Below are 18017 nucleotides of genomic sequence, written 5' to 3' on the forward strand. Positions count from 1 at the left end.
GTTTGTATTTTTCTCATACAAAACTACCTTAATGTGATGTTGCATGAGAAAAGTATGAAAGAGACCAAATCAGTGAGTAAATCATAGTAGAATGGAATAATCAATAGAGCCATATCTCACTAATAGATGCGTATAAGCTCCGAAATCCTAGCATCACATAGTGCTGTTGTTGTTTAGACCTTTATTGTAATAGCAGGGGAATGGAGGCAAATTACAGTCTAATTGGACTTAAGCTAAAATGTAAAGCCTTGGTCTTTTCCCCCCGCCTCCAGTCTGTCCTAAACTCAGCTGCCAGGCTTTTAACAAAATCAAAGAGACAACACTATATCACTCTCAGTTTTGCTACTGCATACTAGCTATTTTATCCAGCTATTTCAGCTGATTTTAAACTTGTGCCACGCTTTTACCTGTGTTATAAATTTACAGTCAGACCCAAGGAACCGAGCTGCTGGGTTGTTCCTCTGATCAGAGCCCTTAACTGTTCTCTAACAAAGGAGCTGACGTTCGCAAACTCACCTTTCATTTACATCTAGATTACATTACAAACGTACATTTACAGAAAACTGATCAAAGTGTTTTATCTTCTTATCACTTCTTTATGGACTTATCTATTTCCGTGTTTATTTATTTTACTTGTAATACCGTTCACACTGTTCAGCATTTATGTTCTTTTTATTTTAACTGCATCACTTCACTTTTTGATTTTGATCTATATTAACGAGTTCTTAAAAGCACTTTGAAAATCTGTACATTTTACACTTGTTTATGATTAGAGCTAGCAACTTAAAATAAATCATAATAACTTGGTCATCTTCTTTAGTCCTCTTGCATGAAACACATACATTAGTGTTCAAACTGCTGTGCAGCTGGCATTCATGCGGATGTTAAACCTCCAAGGTAAGCGCTGTTACAAACTAAATACACCTGCCCATTGGCAATGGCACCCACTGACAGCAATGGCCTTCCCCCAGACTGCAAAGTTGTTTAGGAACAGCTTGAGGAACACAACAATGAGCCAAAGGTGCTGAACAAGTCAGATTCACAGTTATCTCATCCGGCATCCCAGAGAGAACCCAAAGGATCTGACACAGGACGCTCTCAGGGATCCTGTGTCTGTTCCCCAAGGCCTCAAAGCTGTTTGTGTCCATCAGATTTGCTATTGTAACTGACAGCTGTACATCTTTTTCTTTCTTTCCTTTCTTGCTTCTGTTGTTTCTGTTTTTGACTACCAGGTCACTATGACATAAAACGTAGATATGAGACTTTTCTTTTCTTGTTGTAACCTTGACTAACAAAATGGCTAGATAATACCTTTAGATCAGAGTGTGGGTTTAAAGTGCATACAGCGGTTTTTGCATTGCAGAATTTTTAATATGGTACATTTGTGTATATGATGTGAATTTGAGGTGGAAATAAAGTGAGTTAAATAAAGTAGAAGGCTTCTGCAAATCACACGCTTCAGCAACCAAGATAAAATGCTTCAGATTTCTAAAGCTCTGCACTGAAGGTTCTTCAGCCTCATCTGACAAACCTGTTTAGATCTGACATTTTATACTATAAAAGTGCAGAGCTTTTAAAATCTGGCCTGTCAAAGATGTGGATGTAGCAACGTAGAGGAGAGATAAGAGACCAAGCTGCAGAAACCATGAATTTGGATGACTTACTTTCAAAAGTGACCCTCCTTCCCTCTGAAAGGTGTGTGAAAGAAGAGACAGTAAGAGCTTCAAAAATCAACCTTTGAATGTGAGGTGTGTGCTGCAGAGGCAGTAGAGGAGAGTCAGCTAAGAGATAAGCCATTTTGCACTCAAGTCATATGATACCTATCAGTTGTGCCTCACTTAAATAGACAACCAAAAAACGATTGGTCTTTGGGATCAAGACAACCCCCAAAATTGATCTAGTGTGACTGTAAGAAGATTTAACAGCTGTCTGAAAAATATAGTTACAAAAAACGAATAATTAAATAATCAAATCCCCAATTCTACTCATATTATTGGTGATAATGAAATAAATACTAGTACAACTTGTCCACAGTTCTGAGGTATGAAGAAAACTGCCTGAACTGTATCAATGTGACAACAAGACACATTGATACAATGCTTTATTCTATATACTTCTACATCCAATTAAAATTACCAGTTAAAGTATACGGCATGTCTTTGGACTGTAGGAGGACAACAGATTGCTCAGAGGAAACCCACACAGACACAAGGAGAACATGCGGGCTCCATGCATGGGGGCCCAAATCAAGTCCTTTCTTGCTGTGAAGCGACAGTGCTAACCACTGCACCTGCTGTGCTGACCATTATTCAAAATAGCAAACAAGAACAAGCACTAGGAGCTCAGAATCTTGCTGCATGCAATACTGTATACTTCTGCAGATACTTCATGCAGAGTAGGGATGCACCGATACCGATACTGGTATCGGGTATCAGGGCCGATACTGTAAAATATGTGTGTACTCGTACTCATAAAAGTTAACTGATACCATGAACCGATACCAACTTATTTCATTAATCAGAGGGTGGCTTGTCATTTCTGTTGTAGTTTTTTAGATTGGCCACTAGGGGGACATCCCGCGCTAAGCAGGCACAGGGTTAGGCGAGTGAGACTGGCGGCTCCAGATAAAAAAGAGAAACTGGAGGCTGCTGTAGCCAGGCTAAACAAAATGTCAGCAGTGTGGACCGGAACAGCCAACTTTAACTCAGGTTTTGGAAAAGCGATGAAAAATGTCAAGAGAAAATCCACGGGCAGTTAAAATAACAGAGGCTCTGACTCATTTTATCGCTCTGGATGACCAGCCAATGCCGGTCGTGGAAAACATAGGATTGCATCGTCTTCTCAGCATACTCGAGCTGCGATATGAAATTCCCAGCCGCCCATACATCAGGGAGATAATGGTGTCAAAACTTTGTAAAGAGGTAAAGACAATCAGTGTGTGCGCGATGTCAGTCCTCGGTTTAACGGCACAGTGGACTGATGAGCCACGGGCAGATGAGGAGTTTATTTGTCAATGCCAAATACTTTCGTTATTTTGTTTGTTTGTTTACAATATGGACACTCTGCAATAATTTAAAAGTTTATTTTATTCTCAAACCTAATTTGTATTTATTTTATTCCAAACAGAAGTGTTTATTTATTATTCTGAAAGCTCGAGACAGTGTCAATAGTTCAGTGATATTTTGTTAAATTACAATGTGGAGACTCTGCAATAATTTAACAGAAGTGCTTATTTTTCACTTGAAATTTTTTTGTGGTCTTTTTTATTAAGATTTAATTTTTTATCGGCAGAGAATAAAATAAAACCTGTCTTCCAATTCATTGCATTTGTGTGTGTGTGTGTGTGTGTGTGTGTGTGTGTGGTAGAAGTATTGTTTTTTGTACTCTGTATCGGCAATTACTCAGATCCAAGTATCGGTATCGTATCAGTTTGAAAAAATTGGTATCGTTGCATCCCGAATACAGAGGTCTAGGTTTGAAGAATAGCGGTGCAGGGGACCTGTGTTTCTTTTTCTTCTATAATTATGCTGCATGATAGTGCTCGGGCTACAGCGCGTCTAAAATGAGAACAATATCTGCTCACTGGTATGATGGAAACGAGTTTAAACCTCAAATATCTCACTTGATGTAAGCACAGCTTACCACAAAGGCTCTTTCCCATGTTACGCCACAACCACAGTGTTTATCAGACTTATACTAGAGTAAACTAGAGCACTTTACTGACTTCTTCACATGTTTCTACACAGTACATCTGATTGAACTTGATCAACTGAGCTGCCAAAAAAGGCTTTGACTTGAGCTGTTTACACGTCTTCTTAAATAGTTCTTCCTTACACAGCAAGGTAAAAAAGAAGAAAAAGTCACATGACAAAAATTATGAATGGTTGCCTAAATGAGATAACAAACCTGCCGGCTCATCTTACCTCACTCTCCTCTATGCATCTCCTGTGAGCCTGCATGTTTGTGCCATTGGATTAAAAAAAAACACACTGAGCTACTATGAAAATCACCCTTCCCTTACCCTCAGGTGTGGGAGTGTCCTTCCTCCGTCCAGAGTTGGAGGGTGCAAGGCTGGTGGGGCCCTGCTGGTGCTCAGGAGACTTCACCATGGCAGACATAATTATCTGTTGCCGAGCTGTGGCTGGGTTTGTAGAACTTCCGTGGTCCTTATACTGCAGAGCTGGGTTGGAAAGACTGACTTTGAGTATTTTGTTTTGAGTAAAATTTAAAAAAATTCTTAGTTCAAGTTTCTACTGATGATTATAAATGAACAACAGAGTGTAAATTGGAGTCCACAGATTGGTGCAGGGCAGTCTCACCTTCTTCTCTCAGTGCTCGCAGTTCTGCTCTCATTTTCTGCAGAGCATCTTCTAACTCTGTGCAACGAGAACGTTCTTTGTCTAGAGCTGCCTTCATGTCGCTGTACTGCAGAGGCACCGGCTGGATGGCAGGCACAGGGGAAGCCTGGCCTTGAGTCTGAGTCTGACCCTGAGTCTGAGCCTGAGCAGCCATGGCGGCCAACAGGTCCTCCCGACGACGTCCAAAGAGACCCTGAGACACACACAAGCAAACACAAACAGGGAGAAACACAAGAAATGAGCCCATAAATGAACAAAAAGAAATAGAAAGATAAGAAATTATTGTATATCTATATATATCTGTATATCTATATATATCTATATCTATATCTATATATGTAGAGAGAGAGAGAGAGATATTTAATCCCATCTGACCTTTTTCTTCTTGGAGCCACCATGTGCCTGGGCCTGGAGGAAGTCTATGAGCTTAGTCTGCTGGGTAATGGTTCCCTCCATTTTCACCTTCTCATGAGAGTATACAGCCTGCAGGTGGAGCTAAGTGAACATCACTACTGCCATGAATTTCTTCTCAAGTACTTCATTTCATACAGAGAGGTTGACAGAGACAGAAAGTAGGGGAGGGAGTTGTGTGCTGTAAAACAAATAGTGTGTGTGCACATACGTGTGGCTCAGAACAGTGGGGGAGAAACAAGACTGAAAATGACACAGTCCAGCAACGTACATGTACCTGCAGTGATTTAAAACTCACATGGTTCCTACATGTGTGGGTTTTTTTCATTTGTCTTTAGTAGGCGTGTGCATGTATGTGTGTAGCAGCACCTGGATGTTCTCCAGCTGGTATTCCAGGTCAGTCCTTTCAGTTTTCAACAGGTCAGTCTGGTCCAAAGCGTCCTGCAGCCCCTGGGTCAGACGAAATATGTGGGTCTTCTGGGCATCCATCTGCTGTTGCAGCTTCTCTTGCTGTGGAGGTAAAGCACCTTTACATCACCCTCTGAATGTCTTTACTAAGCCACACACACTTCTTACAACTGATTGCTTTTACTGATTGCTATACCTTTCAGCGTGGTTTCATACAGAAAGGTTTATTATTATTACTGCTAAGAATTTCTGAAAAATAGAACCGATTTATTTTCCGGTTTTGACCATATGTCTGTAATAAAAGTGTAATAAAATGATCAGATCAGTGGCTCTGTGAAAATAATGAAACACTGTGCCTCTTCCAGCAGCCTCTGCTTCAGCTCTCTCTCACTCTCCAGTTTTTGCTGCAAACTGCGGGCATTCATCTCCAGCATGGCATGCTTCTTCTCCAGATCGTTGAGCTGAGGAATGAAAAGGAAGAGTTTGCCGCAACATCTGCTAACTACACAAAACTTAACAGATGTTATTCAGGAGTGTGAAAATGCGTACAGTGTCTGCAAGGCTCTCGGCTTTGAGTTTCTGGTCTTTGAGGGCCTGCTGCAGGGCCAGGATCTCAGCTTTGTGCTCTTTAACTGCCTGTTCCACAGCCTGCCGAGACTCGGTGCTGCGCTGCTCCGCACGGAGCCTAGATCGGAGAAAAGTTAGTGCCAGTTATTTTTCAGCCTTCGAGTGCGTGCTCTTCAAGTTCATCTATTATGTGTTTACAGGCTCTTTGAAACAAACTGACTAAAGTATTTCGTAATGTTCATATTGCTGTTTCACTCATTGGTTTGTTTGGGGTAAAGTCGCGTGGTTCTGGATAGAGGAAAACACACCACTAAAAATGTAATTTCAGTTTTTGAATGCTTTAAAGTTTACCTAATTTTCTTCACTTTCCACTGTTCCAGGCAACTCAGAAAATCATTTCATATTTTACCTAGAATTCCTGCTTTGACAGACCCTAGACAATACGGCAAAGCCTGTCGAATCCAGTGCGTGTAGGCGAAGGGAGCTTTATCCAACACTGATAGCAAGAGAAACATTTAGAGCAAAAATAGTTTTCTCTGCTGATGAAATAAGAAACTCATAAGCCTCCTTAAAGGTCTTGTGGCAAGATTACATAACTGGACTATTGCAATGTGCAGAAATAAATATACTAACGTTTCTTTGAGGCAACTATAGGTGCACTGAATATAAGTTAATGTGCTGTAGACTGTTTTCATAGTAGCAAGAAAATTACAAGCAAAATAGAAACAGAACATTGAGGAAAACATTTTGGCTATTTAGGATTCATTAGTTAACACCCACAGTTACAGTGATACATCTTGTGGTGGTCACCTATTCTGTTTTTCAGTGTCTAAGAGTCTCTGGATCTCTCTGGTCCTCCGCTCAGCCTGGTTCTTCTCCTCCTCCAGTGTTGCCCTCCAGGCATCCCACTGTCTCTCCTTCTCCAGCAGTTCATCATTCATAGTCTCCAGCTCCATGACCTGTTCCTCCAGCATGGTACACGTGGTCTTCAGAGTCTCAAGATTCTGGTGAACAGATGAGAATGTTTCAGACTGTTTTTGATCTGTTTGAGGTCGTCAAGAGGGCACATCTTTAAAATGTTCAGCCCAGGCACACAGTTCTGTTTTTTCGAAACCAGAAGCCACGCCCACCCACTGTTCAACCCTTCTGTTTACAAGAGGCTGCCAATCACAAGAAAGTTGACAAGAGTCAAAATGGCTTGTTTAAGAATTAATCAATTAACAGAGTGGATGCACCAATTAAGATAAATAAAAATTGTTTAACCTGTAGGACTGTGGGAAAGCAACTCTAGTAAGAATGCTTTATTTACTATGGGGAAAAAAAGCTATCCAATCCTACCTGGAGAAAGTAATTGCCCCTCCCTGTTAAATCATGAATTAACTGTGACTAATCACATCTGTTGGACAGCTGCATTCAATTTCACTGGCCCCACCCAGGTCTGATTACTGCCAGAGCTGTTGAATCAAGAAATCACTTAAAGTCAAACAAAGTAACTGAAATCTGTCAGCTTAGAAAGGTTTACAAAGCCTTTCTAATGCTTTAGGACTCCAGTGAACCACTGTGAGAGCGATTCTCATCCAGGAGGTCACAAAAGATCCAAACACCATAGCTAAAGAACAGCAGGTCTCACTCGCTTCAGTTAAGGTTCAGCAAAGTATGCATGGGAGCGTTCCACAGAGAAAACCACTTCTGACCAAACAGGACACAAACGCTCGTCTCACATTTGCCAAAAACATGTGATGATCTCTAAAACCTTTGGACTTATGAGACAAAAGTTGATGTTTTTAGGAAGGTTTGACTCTGGCATAAAAATAACAGAGCATTTCACAGAACATCACTCCTACACTACCTCCTGGTGGTGGTAGCGTGATAGTCTGGGGCTGTTTTGCTGCTTTAGGACCTGTACGGTTGTAATTAAATACTCCATCCAGGTCTGTATTCAATTACAGTAAAGAGCAGAAGCATGAATGCTGCTCTCTACCATAAAAGTCTTATGGAGAATGAATGGCCATCAGTTCACGCTCTGAACCTCAAGCACACTTGGTTCACATAGCAGGACAATGATCCGAAGCACACCAGCAAGTCCACCTACTGAATGACTCAAAACCCAAAACTAAATGAAGGCTTTAGATTGGCCTAATCAAAGTCCAGACATTAACCCTCTCGAGGCAGGCGTTGCCGATTTGCAACAGTTAAAAACTAACAACCTGATTACCCCACATACATATTTTATGTGTTTTTTTTTTTTACTCAGAAGTACCACTGCAGGACTTGGTTGTGCATTAGCAACAAAAAGTTTAATTTGAGCCTGAGAGGGTTAATCAGATTGACATCATTTAGGGCGATCTTAAACAGGTGTAGGTGCACCAACGGTATCAATTGGAAAATCGTAATTTGCCTTGTTCTTGAGTTATCATATTCACAAACGTGGGTATCACGTCACCCATCGGGCACTGGGTATCAAAAACTGTTTGATGATCTGAAAAATGTAGGTGTAACAAATATGCAAAAAACTAAGAAGTCAAAAAGTAAAAATGTTTTCATGGCATTGTCAGTCACAATCTGTTAAAAAGAAACCACAATGCTAGAGCCAGGGGCTCACAAACTGTTTAAATAATATACATGAAGTCTGACAACTAACGTTCCATGTAAATGACTATTTGAACCTGGAGTTATTTTCATGCCTCGGAATGTTTTCATATATTTTTCACCAGGCCTACACAAAGCTCCATGTTTAATGTCTTACAACAGACTCCTTTAGACAAAGCATGGGGAGACAAATATAGCCTCTGCCGGTGCTGCAGCAACACCACGGCCCTCTGAAGTCCAATGCTTCCACAGCTGACACGACCTGGGAGTGATGGGGATGACACATCCCTCCCACACACCACCCCATCCCTCGTCTATGACTTCCATCGGTGGTTACACAACCAGCAGGACTGAGAGCGCTACTGGACACCCACACACAAATCCTCCCACAGGGGCAACACACCATCACACAGCCTCCTCTCTCCCTCTCTTTCTCTCCATCTCTCATTCTCACTGCGTTGAGAATACGACGCATAACAATAATAAAATTATTCCAGTGTTTCGGCTGCCTGATTTACACTTGGCACTCTCGGAGCTGGGAGAGATGTCTAGGTCACCTGTCACAGGTGTTGTGGAGATATCAAATAATGTGAGCGTAAGTGAAAAGCTCCTGTCTGACTGTGAGTGGGAAGTGGGCAGGGTGAAGAAACTTGAATAAGAGGAAGGAATACAAGTGTTTTAGAAAACAGAAAATGATGTTTTCTCACAGACTTCAACTTTCATGCAGAAACAACTGCCACACAAAAGCGGTGGCATGTTGGCGGAGTGGTAAGCACTGTGACTCTAAATGCTGGGTTCAGATGTCAACTCTTTATGTGTTTATTTGCTGAATGACTGGCAGCCCGTGCAAAATGATATCGAGAATGAATGCAGACTTCACACTTTATCTGAGTTTTGCTTGTGTTTTTCTTTCTCGCTTATCTGATTCGTGCTCTTGCTTTGCAGTAAAATCTATTTTTATTTCACATCTGGTTGTCATGTTATTGTTGTGTAGTGTTCCCTGTGCTTAATACAGTGTTCCTGTCTGTACATGTAGTTTTGCTTGCTGCTCTTCATCTGATGCTCACGCCTTCTCTGACAGACTTCCTGTTACTGACCTGAGCTTAGTAAACAGTTATTTGATTTGAACCTGCCTAACTTTTTCTTTTGAGCAGGAAATTCAGTGTCAGAAGCTAATAAATCTGCTGGTAAGTAATAAAAAATACCAGCTGGATTGTTCCTGCATATAACAATTTTGCCAGCACCAAAGGAAAATCCAGTCTGTGTAAAATGTAAATGAAAACAGCATACTGTGATTTCATTCACAACAGAACACAGAAAATATATCAAATGTTTTAACTGAGATGTATTGCTAGTTCATGAAAGATCATAGCTCATTTTGAATTTGATGGAAACAGCTATTTCAAAGTTGAGATGGGGGCAATAAAACATTGGAAAAAATGCAAGTGGTACTAAAATTAAACATTTTGCAAGTATTTAGGTTAATTAGCAACAGGTCAAAACAAAACTGGGTACGAAAAGATCATCTTAGAGACATCAATCTGCAAAAAGCTATGCAACAATTTCTCCTGAATAATCTGCAGCACATAATATCATCAAAAGATTCTTAGAATATGAAGAAACCTCTGAGGACAAGGAACAAGGCCAAAAGTTAATATTGGATGCCTGCGATCTCTGGGCCCTCACAAGAAACAGCATTAGGGGAGGCTGTAGCTCGGGGAGTAGAGCAGATCACCTACCAAACAGAAGGTTGGTGATATCGTCGTGTTGGTGTTGTTCCCACATCATCATAATAAATGTTGTTCCAGGTTCAACACTGCAAGTGACCAATCACATTGTTTGACGTCATACTTTTGCAAGCTAAGCGATTCATTCATTTATGAAATTCCAATGTTGCAAGGACAATATGTATAATGCCTCCCGTTTATTAAAGAACAGTATGAAGTGCAAAGAATTCAAATTGCTGGATCGGCGGACGGAGGCGGTTTCTCGCAAGTTAAGTAGATTTTTTGTTTAATGCGTTTTTTTCCGAAGTCACAAACGTATGATGTCACAACAATGTGATTGGTCACTTGCAATGTTGAACCTGGAACAACATTTATTATGATGATGTGGGAAGAACACCAACACGAGGATATCAGATCGTGCGTCTGGCACATATCCTTGGGCAATATACTAACCCCATGTTGCTCTCAGATGCGTCCATCAGAATATAAATGTATGTGAACGTTAGATAGGAAGCTTCCTTATGGAAGTGCTCAGATTGAGTAGAAAAGTGCTATATAAGAATGAGTCCATTTACCATTAAAAAAAGACATGATTCTGAAACACTTCCACAAATGTTCTCCTTTCTGGTCCAAAGCTCATTTAAAATAGACTGAGGCAAAGTGAAAAGCTGTTCTGTGGTGAGACAAACCCAACTTTTAAATTCTTTTTGGAAAATATGGACGCCACATCAACTAGATTTAAGAGGAGAGGGACCATTCAGCTTATTATGGGGGGCATCACTGCCTATGTCTTTGGACATCTGGAAAGGCACCATCAGTGCTAAAAGCTGAATACAGGCTTGAAAAGATTTGGGGCTCAAGAAACAAACAACACAACAAAGTAGGCCCAGGACCGCTGAGCAAAGGATCCTACATCACACAACAGTTGGATGAGTTTCCTCATTCAAAAGTCCAGCAGCTGCTCGCAGTGATTTACAGGCTAATGTTAAAAGAAGAGGGAATGCCACACAGTGATAAACATGCCTCCTGACCCAGTGTTTACATATGCATTCTGCTATCAAATTCATAATGAGTGATTATTTTTCTTAAAATGTAAAATTTTCTCATTTTAAACCATTTCTTTATTCCTATGTTCCAACTGTGAATGAAATATGTGTTTATGAGAATTGCAAATCGTTGCATTTTTATTCAGATTTTACACCTGAAACCCTAACAAGAGATTCAACAAGCCTCTTGAATCTGATTAAAACATCTCTCTGGGCTAATAGTAGAGGTTCAGTGTGCTTTCTGGTAACTAAGTTTCTGTTTTTATTCAGGGTTCACAAACCCATCTGCATTTTAGGACTGTACACCATCATCAGAAGTCAGCACCTGTTTCTGGTTGTTAAGGTGCATTTCACGGTCAGCCACCTCCCGACGCAGCCTGTCCACATCCTGGCTGAGCTGCAGTCGATCTTCTCTCTCATCAGAGGCTTCATCCAGCTGCTTGGACAGGTAGAAGTTCTGACGGTTAAGCTCTGCATTCTCCTGAGTCAATGTTGTCAGCTGCTCCTCCAGGTCTGTGATCACCTACAGAGTAAAGGGAACAGTCATATTTCACATTTAAATGGCTGAATACATACACAGTATCCATCTGCAACTAAAATGTACCCCTGTAATGTGACACTTTACACAGTGTTTTTGTTGCTCCAAAGGCAGTGTGTACCTACACTGTAAAAGCAGAATTCCTGGATTTTCGAGAAAAGTAATAAAAATGTTAATTTTACAATTCGCACATAAGAAAAAGTTTTGGTGCTGTTGTGCATATAATGCTCAGATCGTTGCTCCTCCACAATAACAGCTGACCTAACACCCCACACAATCTCAACTCTACTGCTGCATGATTATATGATGCAGATATCTGGGTTAGTGATGTAATGCAGTAATCATTTTTCTATGCTGCTGTTTCAACCCAAGTAGCATTCAGAATGAGAATAATCATTTCATCAGCATCGGTCTGTTCCTTTAATCAGCCATGACTACAGTGCACACTGTAAAGAGATGAGGGTTATACGAGGCTGTCTGTTAAAAGCCCCTTATTCTCAGCTCTTGTGGGAACAAGGGGACCACACAGAATTTCAAGGTGGCAGGGGGGAAGAGGCAAAGCTTTTAAGTACATAAATTAGCTGCCTGTTCTGTACTGACTCAGTGCTTCTGCTCCCTTTCGGCAGGGGACTGACAGCAGCGACTAAATTCTTAAGGCAAGGCTAGAAGTCAACAGTGGAATGAGTGCAGCGGTGATCTGGCAATTTATTCCAATCATCTGTCAACCAAATCTATAGAGCAACTTAAACAGCTAAGGTAAATCACATCTAGATCTGCATCCTCAACGCTGCTGAATACAAACTGCTCAGTGCTGTTTGTGAAATCTGTGGCTGTCACACACTTTCACTGATTAAAATTAACATATCATTTACTGTTTACCTCTGCTACAAAACACAGAGGAGGATCTTTCTTTCAGTGAGCAGTGTGAATGCTATAGAGTGTAAATGCAACGCTGATATGGAAATTCTGTGGCGGGAGTTGAAAGTCCGTGTTGCTCGGCGACAGCCCCAAAACATCACTGCTCTCGAGAAGATCTGCATGGAGGAATGGGCCAAAATACCAGCTACTGTGTGTGCAAACCTGGTAAAGACCTATAGTAAACGTTTGACCTCTGTTATTGCCAACAAAGGTTATGTTACAAAGTATTGAGTTGTATTTTTGTTATTGACCAAATACTTATTTTCCACCCTGATTTACGAATAAATTCTTTACAAATCCTACCATGTGGATTCATGGATTTTTTTTTCACATTCTGTCTCTCACAGTTGACGTGTACCTCTGGTGCAAATTACTGACCTCTGTCATCATTTTAGGTGGGGGAACTTACACAATCGGTGGCTGACTAAATACTTTTTTGCCCCACTGTATATAACTACATCCAATGAATTTGCAGTCTTTATCAGTTTTAAACATTGCCCACAGCAGTCTAACACACCCATGATGGCTTCAGCTATAATCCTATAATATACAATTGATTAACTACAATGTTAAAAAAGTGAAGATATGCTATGAACCTCAATGAATACAGATTTTTAAAAAAGATCATAAAGCAGTGAAAACATCATGAGCTCCCACATCCGGTGACTAGTCGCCACAATGCTCTCATAATACAAAACGCACACCATAATGCATTAATAATTTCCGGGAGACCTCACTAAATTAAATGACACTTTGGCTCACAGTTGTCCAGATATCCTGTTCTCCTCCAAAATGCTCCACAGACTAATGGTTAAACCAACACTGCAAGTCAGCAGGGCAAAAAATAGAGTGGCATTTCAAGCTCTGCTTGTTGCTGAATTTGGCTGTGCTTGCCTGACTACTGGCCAGCTAAATCTATGGTTGTCGCTTTCTGAACAGTTTGTGAGTGGGAGGATCTCAAAAGTAGGGCAATGGGATAAAGGAAGACTGTGACGGTTTTGGTATTTATTCAAGCTACATAAACTTGACGGCACCTAAATACCTGAAAAATGACAACATAATTTCGCAAGGTTAGTCACATGTCACAAGATCCTGTGTTAGTAAACCAAAGAGTTACCAGGAAATGTTCATTCATAACAACGTAAAGCAAATAAATCTAAAAAAATTTGGAGCTCCCAAATAGCAATGATCACCGAATAGAGGGCATTATTTTCTGATTCAGTAGGGCTAACTTTGGTTAGTGGAGGTTCACTTAGTTTCTGTGTTAATGCGCACAATGGTGCCATGAAAGCAACAAACAGTTCTGAGAGTTAGTCTAATATTACTGTAAAAATTGTGTCTGGAATAACAATTCTCACTTTGACCAGAAACATAATGTTTTGAAAACAGGGTGGAGACCTGCTCATATTTAAGGATGCACATTTATGCAGTCAGCTTTACATCTCCATAAAGAGCACCAGCAAGGTAGACAAACGTGATGAAACGGGGAAGGTGTTAAAAGTGACACGGAGTCAAATGATTTTAAATTTTAATTCATCCAAGAGTGACAAAAACACATATGGACTGAAACGAGGCTACTTCTAGTGCGATGATTCAGCTGGTGTTCGGTGCCAGAAGAGCTGTTTATTCCTGTAAAGAGTGAACGACAAAAATAAGGGTGTGAGCAGCTTACCGCGTAGCTGTCTCTCAAGGCATCATATTTGCGTTGTATTTCATCTCTGTGTGCCTAGGAGGAATGACAGGAGAGATGCAGGGACAGATATTACTGCCTACATTACACAACATCAATGAGACAGCATCTTCGCTACTTTTTTTCCTTTCCATTTCTCTTACTCTGAGCACAGTTATCTCCTCCTCGGCCTCTGCAGTGGTCTCCTCCAGCTCGGTCTTAGCCTGCTGCAGCTGGCTTTCCAGGGCATGGCGAGCTGCCTGCAGGTTGCTGATCTGAGATTCACGCTCTTGCAGTGAAAGGGTCAGCTCTGTCACCTGACGTTTAATCTCCAGCTTTTGTTCCTCATGCTCCAGCCCAATCTACAAAAGCAGACAGAAAGACCAGGATCAGGAGGAGGAGGCGATTCATCCCCAGCGCAGTCAGACACATGCTGACATCACCTCGGTGTGAGAGCATTACACCTGACACATGTCTGACTGCCTTCAGTTATTAGGCTTCACTTTTTGTAACATCTGACTTTACAATAGCAAGTGAGACTTATATGGCCCGGGGAAATTCAAATTACAAGCTACTATGGAGATAAATGGAGTACTACAGAAAATATCCTGTATCCTAAATCCCAAAAAGTTGATTCTGTTCATCTGGACGTATCCTAAATGATGCTACTGGATCCCAAACTCCATATATCATAATATGCACTGCACATCAAATGGTCCCTACCTTTTCAATGTCCAACTTAGCAGCTCTAGTCCATATATTACCATCAAACAACTATTTTATATGCACCACCTGCTTCCCCAAGAGGTCACGATATATATACTACACTATAATTATTTCCTCAATATACACTCGGGGACACAGTTCCACGCAAGTGTGTTTATGTGGAGCCAGATCAACACAGATGGAAGAGGTTTACTGCACAGCTTCGTCTATTTAATATTCAAAAATGCCTTTTATGCTTTGATAAAAAAATCTGTGCAGATACTCTATAATATTATTAACTAAGATTACTTCATATGTACAAAATAAAGCATATAAATAAAAGACTCTATGAAGCGGATGGTGCTGTGACAAACAGACAGGGAACAGAGCAAATACAAAGAAAAGTGTTGTCACACAGTTGGAAAATCCACCACCATCTATCAGCAGAGATATCCTGCACCTGTTCTAATGTCTCCTCACCTCTCGGAGCCTGGTTTCCAGCTCCAGCACGCGGCTCTTATTGCTTTGCTCTTGCTGAGTCATTTTCTCTAGATGCTCTTCCAGTTTGGCATTCTGAGCTTCCAGCTTCCCGGCCTGAGACTCCAAGTAGAACTTCTGCTGGCGAAGCTCTGAGATCATCTCCTCTTGGGCTTTCCTGGCAAGACAAAACATCAAAATGTGCAAAAGGTTAAATAGAAGGCCATGTAGCAACGGCAAGGTCAGAATTAAGTACCTTCCAGATATTATTGCGCACAAGCTGCAGCTTCACTCTGCCCTGACACAATAAAAGGACACGCTTACAAGCGTATTTGTATCTATTGTATTATTATTGTATTTTATTGTTATTATGGAGCACAATAACAATGCTTTGTGTTGGGGTACTTACATGTTTTTCTGGGTATAGATACTGCTGTTAGCTGCTAGTTTGTTGGCCTCAGATAGTTCAGCAATTCTCTGCTCCAGACTGTTCATCTTTGAGTCCATTGCATTTATTGTCTGAAAAGAAAATGTGTAAGCTATAACATACGCTTAACAAACATTTAGTTTGGTCTTCCTGGGATCGGATTAAGGGTGATTTTTGTGCTTTTTAATTATACAATCATTATTCCAAACATGGAATCTATGTCAGTGTGATAAATATTAAAATACGCCTGAAATAGTGCTCCCAAGCTGGTCAGTTCTTACCGCCTTCTGTTCACTGATGATGCTGCACTTCTCCCGCACCTCCTCCTCATATTTGCTCTGACTGGACTCCAGCATCTCCTTATCGGCCATGTCCGCCTTCATCTGGGCCTCTAGCACCTGCTCAATGCCAGGCAACCCACAGACCCATAGCCGGGATATCACTTAACAGGGTAAAATATGAATTTGAATATGACATATTGCTGCTCTTCCCAGCACCCCGGCTAAGGCACGACCACTAGACAGAGCACTTCCAGCAAGTTTATCAGGACATTTCTGCATGGTGTTTTACATCAAACCAATGGGTCTGCGTATATGATTGTGTGTACATATTTATAAATCGAACCTTTATCTTGTCTTCGTAGAGCTTCTCTTTCTGTTTCAGGTGAGTCTCCAGGCGCTGGGCTGTGGTTTGAGTCTCTCGCAAATTCTCCTCCAGCTCCTACACAAAATACAAATAGGTCACTTGCTTCATGTTGACATCAGCAGCCATGCTCGCAAACACTAAAGTAGCCATCATTTCTGGCATAAAGGTAATGCATAAAGCATTTCATCACAAAACACAACTCATACATTTGTTAGAGGCAGTGCAAAGGACTTCAAAATCACTAACACCTAATCACAATAAGCGATGGTTCCTGCTGCTCACCAGCAGGTTTTGAGAGCTTTCAGATATAATTATAACAATTGTTTATTTAGCTCTGCTCTGGTTGATTGTGGTCTCTGGTAGTCAGCGAGAGATTCAAACACCAACACACAGGTGTTTTTTAATCCCTCATACAATATAGGAGAAAGATTAGTATTAAATGCAATGATTACAGTGTAAAATTTCCTTGTCTTTGTTACTATGGATGTAGAGGAGCTCAGGTAACACAAAGTCATTTATATCAATGATTCCAGCGTCAGCTCCTCTCTTTTTTGGGCTTTATTAATAGCACAGATTTTGGCTGAGAGGCAGCAGGGAATGCACAGGTGGACCTCACACACACTGCTGCAAAAGGTCAATTTCTATGACTTCTTTTTAATCAAAAGTAAATGGAGAAGCTTTGTTACTCTCTCAGAGTTTTAAAAGGGACTTCTTTTATTATTGATTGTCACAAGCAGACACGGGAACCAGAACGTTTTCACAACAAAACATGCCCATAATTTAGTGCCTTATAGATCTAGCCTTAGCAGCAATAACTTGAAATAATCACTTTCTGTATGTCTTTCAGATCATTGTGGTTGAATTTTGGCCCACTCTTCCTTACGGCGTTGCTCTCTTGAGGTATAACATTTCAATCAGATTGATCATGACTAGATCATTACTAAACCTTGACTGTTTTTTTCAGCCTCTCTCTTAGAAATTTGCTGATGTGTTTGGCGTCATTGTCCTGTTACATGAACAAGTTTTGGTCAACGGGTGGCTGTAGCTCAGGAGGTGGAGCAGGTCGTCTACTAATGGGAAGGTTGGTGTATTGATCAATGGCTGCTTCCGTCTGCATCTCCAATATCCTTGGGAAGATACTAACCTCAAGTTGGTCTCCAATGCATCCACTGGCGTGTGAATGTCAGTTAGAAAGACAGAAACTATTTAAGTGCTTGTGTGAATGGGTGAATGAGTTAAAGCACTTTGAGCACTCAGGTAGAGTAGAAAAGCCAGTCCAGTTACCATTTACCTAGCTTCAGAGAAATGGGCTCACATTCAAATCTAGAATAATTTGGCACACAGAGTTCTTGGTCTGCATTGTAAGTGCAAAGCAAGCCCAAATCATCACTGCTCACCGCCGTGCTCGACAGCTGGTATATGGTGTTTGTCCTGATATGCCGTGTTTGGTTTTTGCCAAACGTGGTGTCGAGCATCATGGCCAAACGTCATCTTTGGTCTCATCTGCCCAAAGTACATTGTTTCAGCTGTCT

General features: G+C 41.0%; 1 protein-coding gene across 1 annotated transcript in view; it reads right to left on the reverse strand.

Moving 5' to 3' along the window:
* Window positions 1-18017, reverse strand: part of citb (citron rho-interacting serine/threonine kinase b) — a 48097-nt gene that overhangs the window by 13507 nt on the left and 16573 nt on the right. The window contains 15 exon segments of the mRNA XM_085367881.1: window positions 1665-1688; window positions 4022-4180; window positions 4320-4551; window positions 4734-4853; window positions 5139-5279; window positions 5534-5638; window positions 5727-5862; window positions 6555-6748; window positions 11432-11629; window positions 14235-14288; window positions 14396-14593; window positions 15417-15591; window positions 15823-15932; window positions 16122-16238; window positions 16465-16560. Coding sequence (XP_085224007.1) covers window positions 1665-1688; window positions 4022-4180; window positions 4320-4551; window positions 4734-4853; window positions 5139-5279; window positions 5534-5638; window positions 5727-5862; window positions 6555-6748; window positions 11432-11629; window positions 14235-14288; window positions 14396-14593; window positions 15417-15591; window positions 15823-15932; window positions 16122-16238; window positions 16465-16560 — 2059 coding nt within the window.

The sequence above is a fragment of the Diplotaxodon limnothrissa genome, linkage group LG12, assembly GCF_057381915.1.
Source record: "Diplotaxodon limnothrissa isolate DT_005_m linkage group LG12, D_limnothrissa_male_GT1.1, whole genome shotgun sequence".
NCBI classification, from domain to species: Eukaryota; Metazoa; Chordata; class Actinopteri; order Cichliformes; family Cichlidae; genus Diplotaxodon; species Diplotaxodon limnothrissa.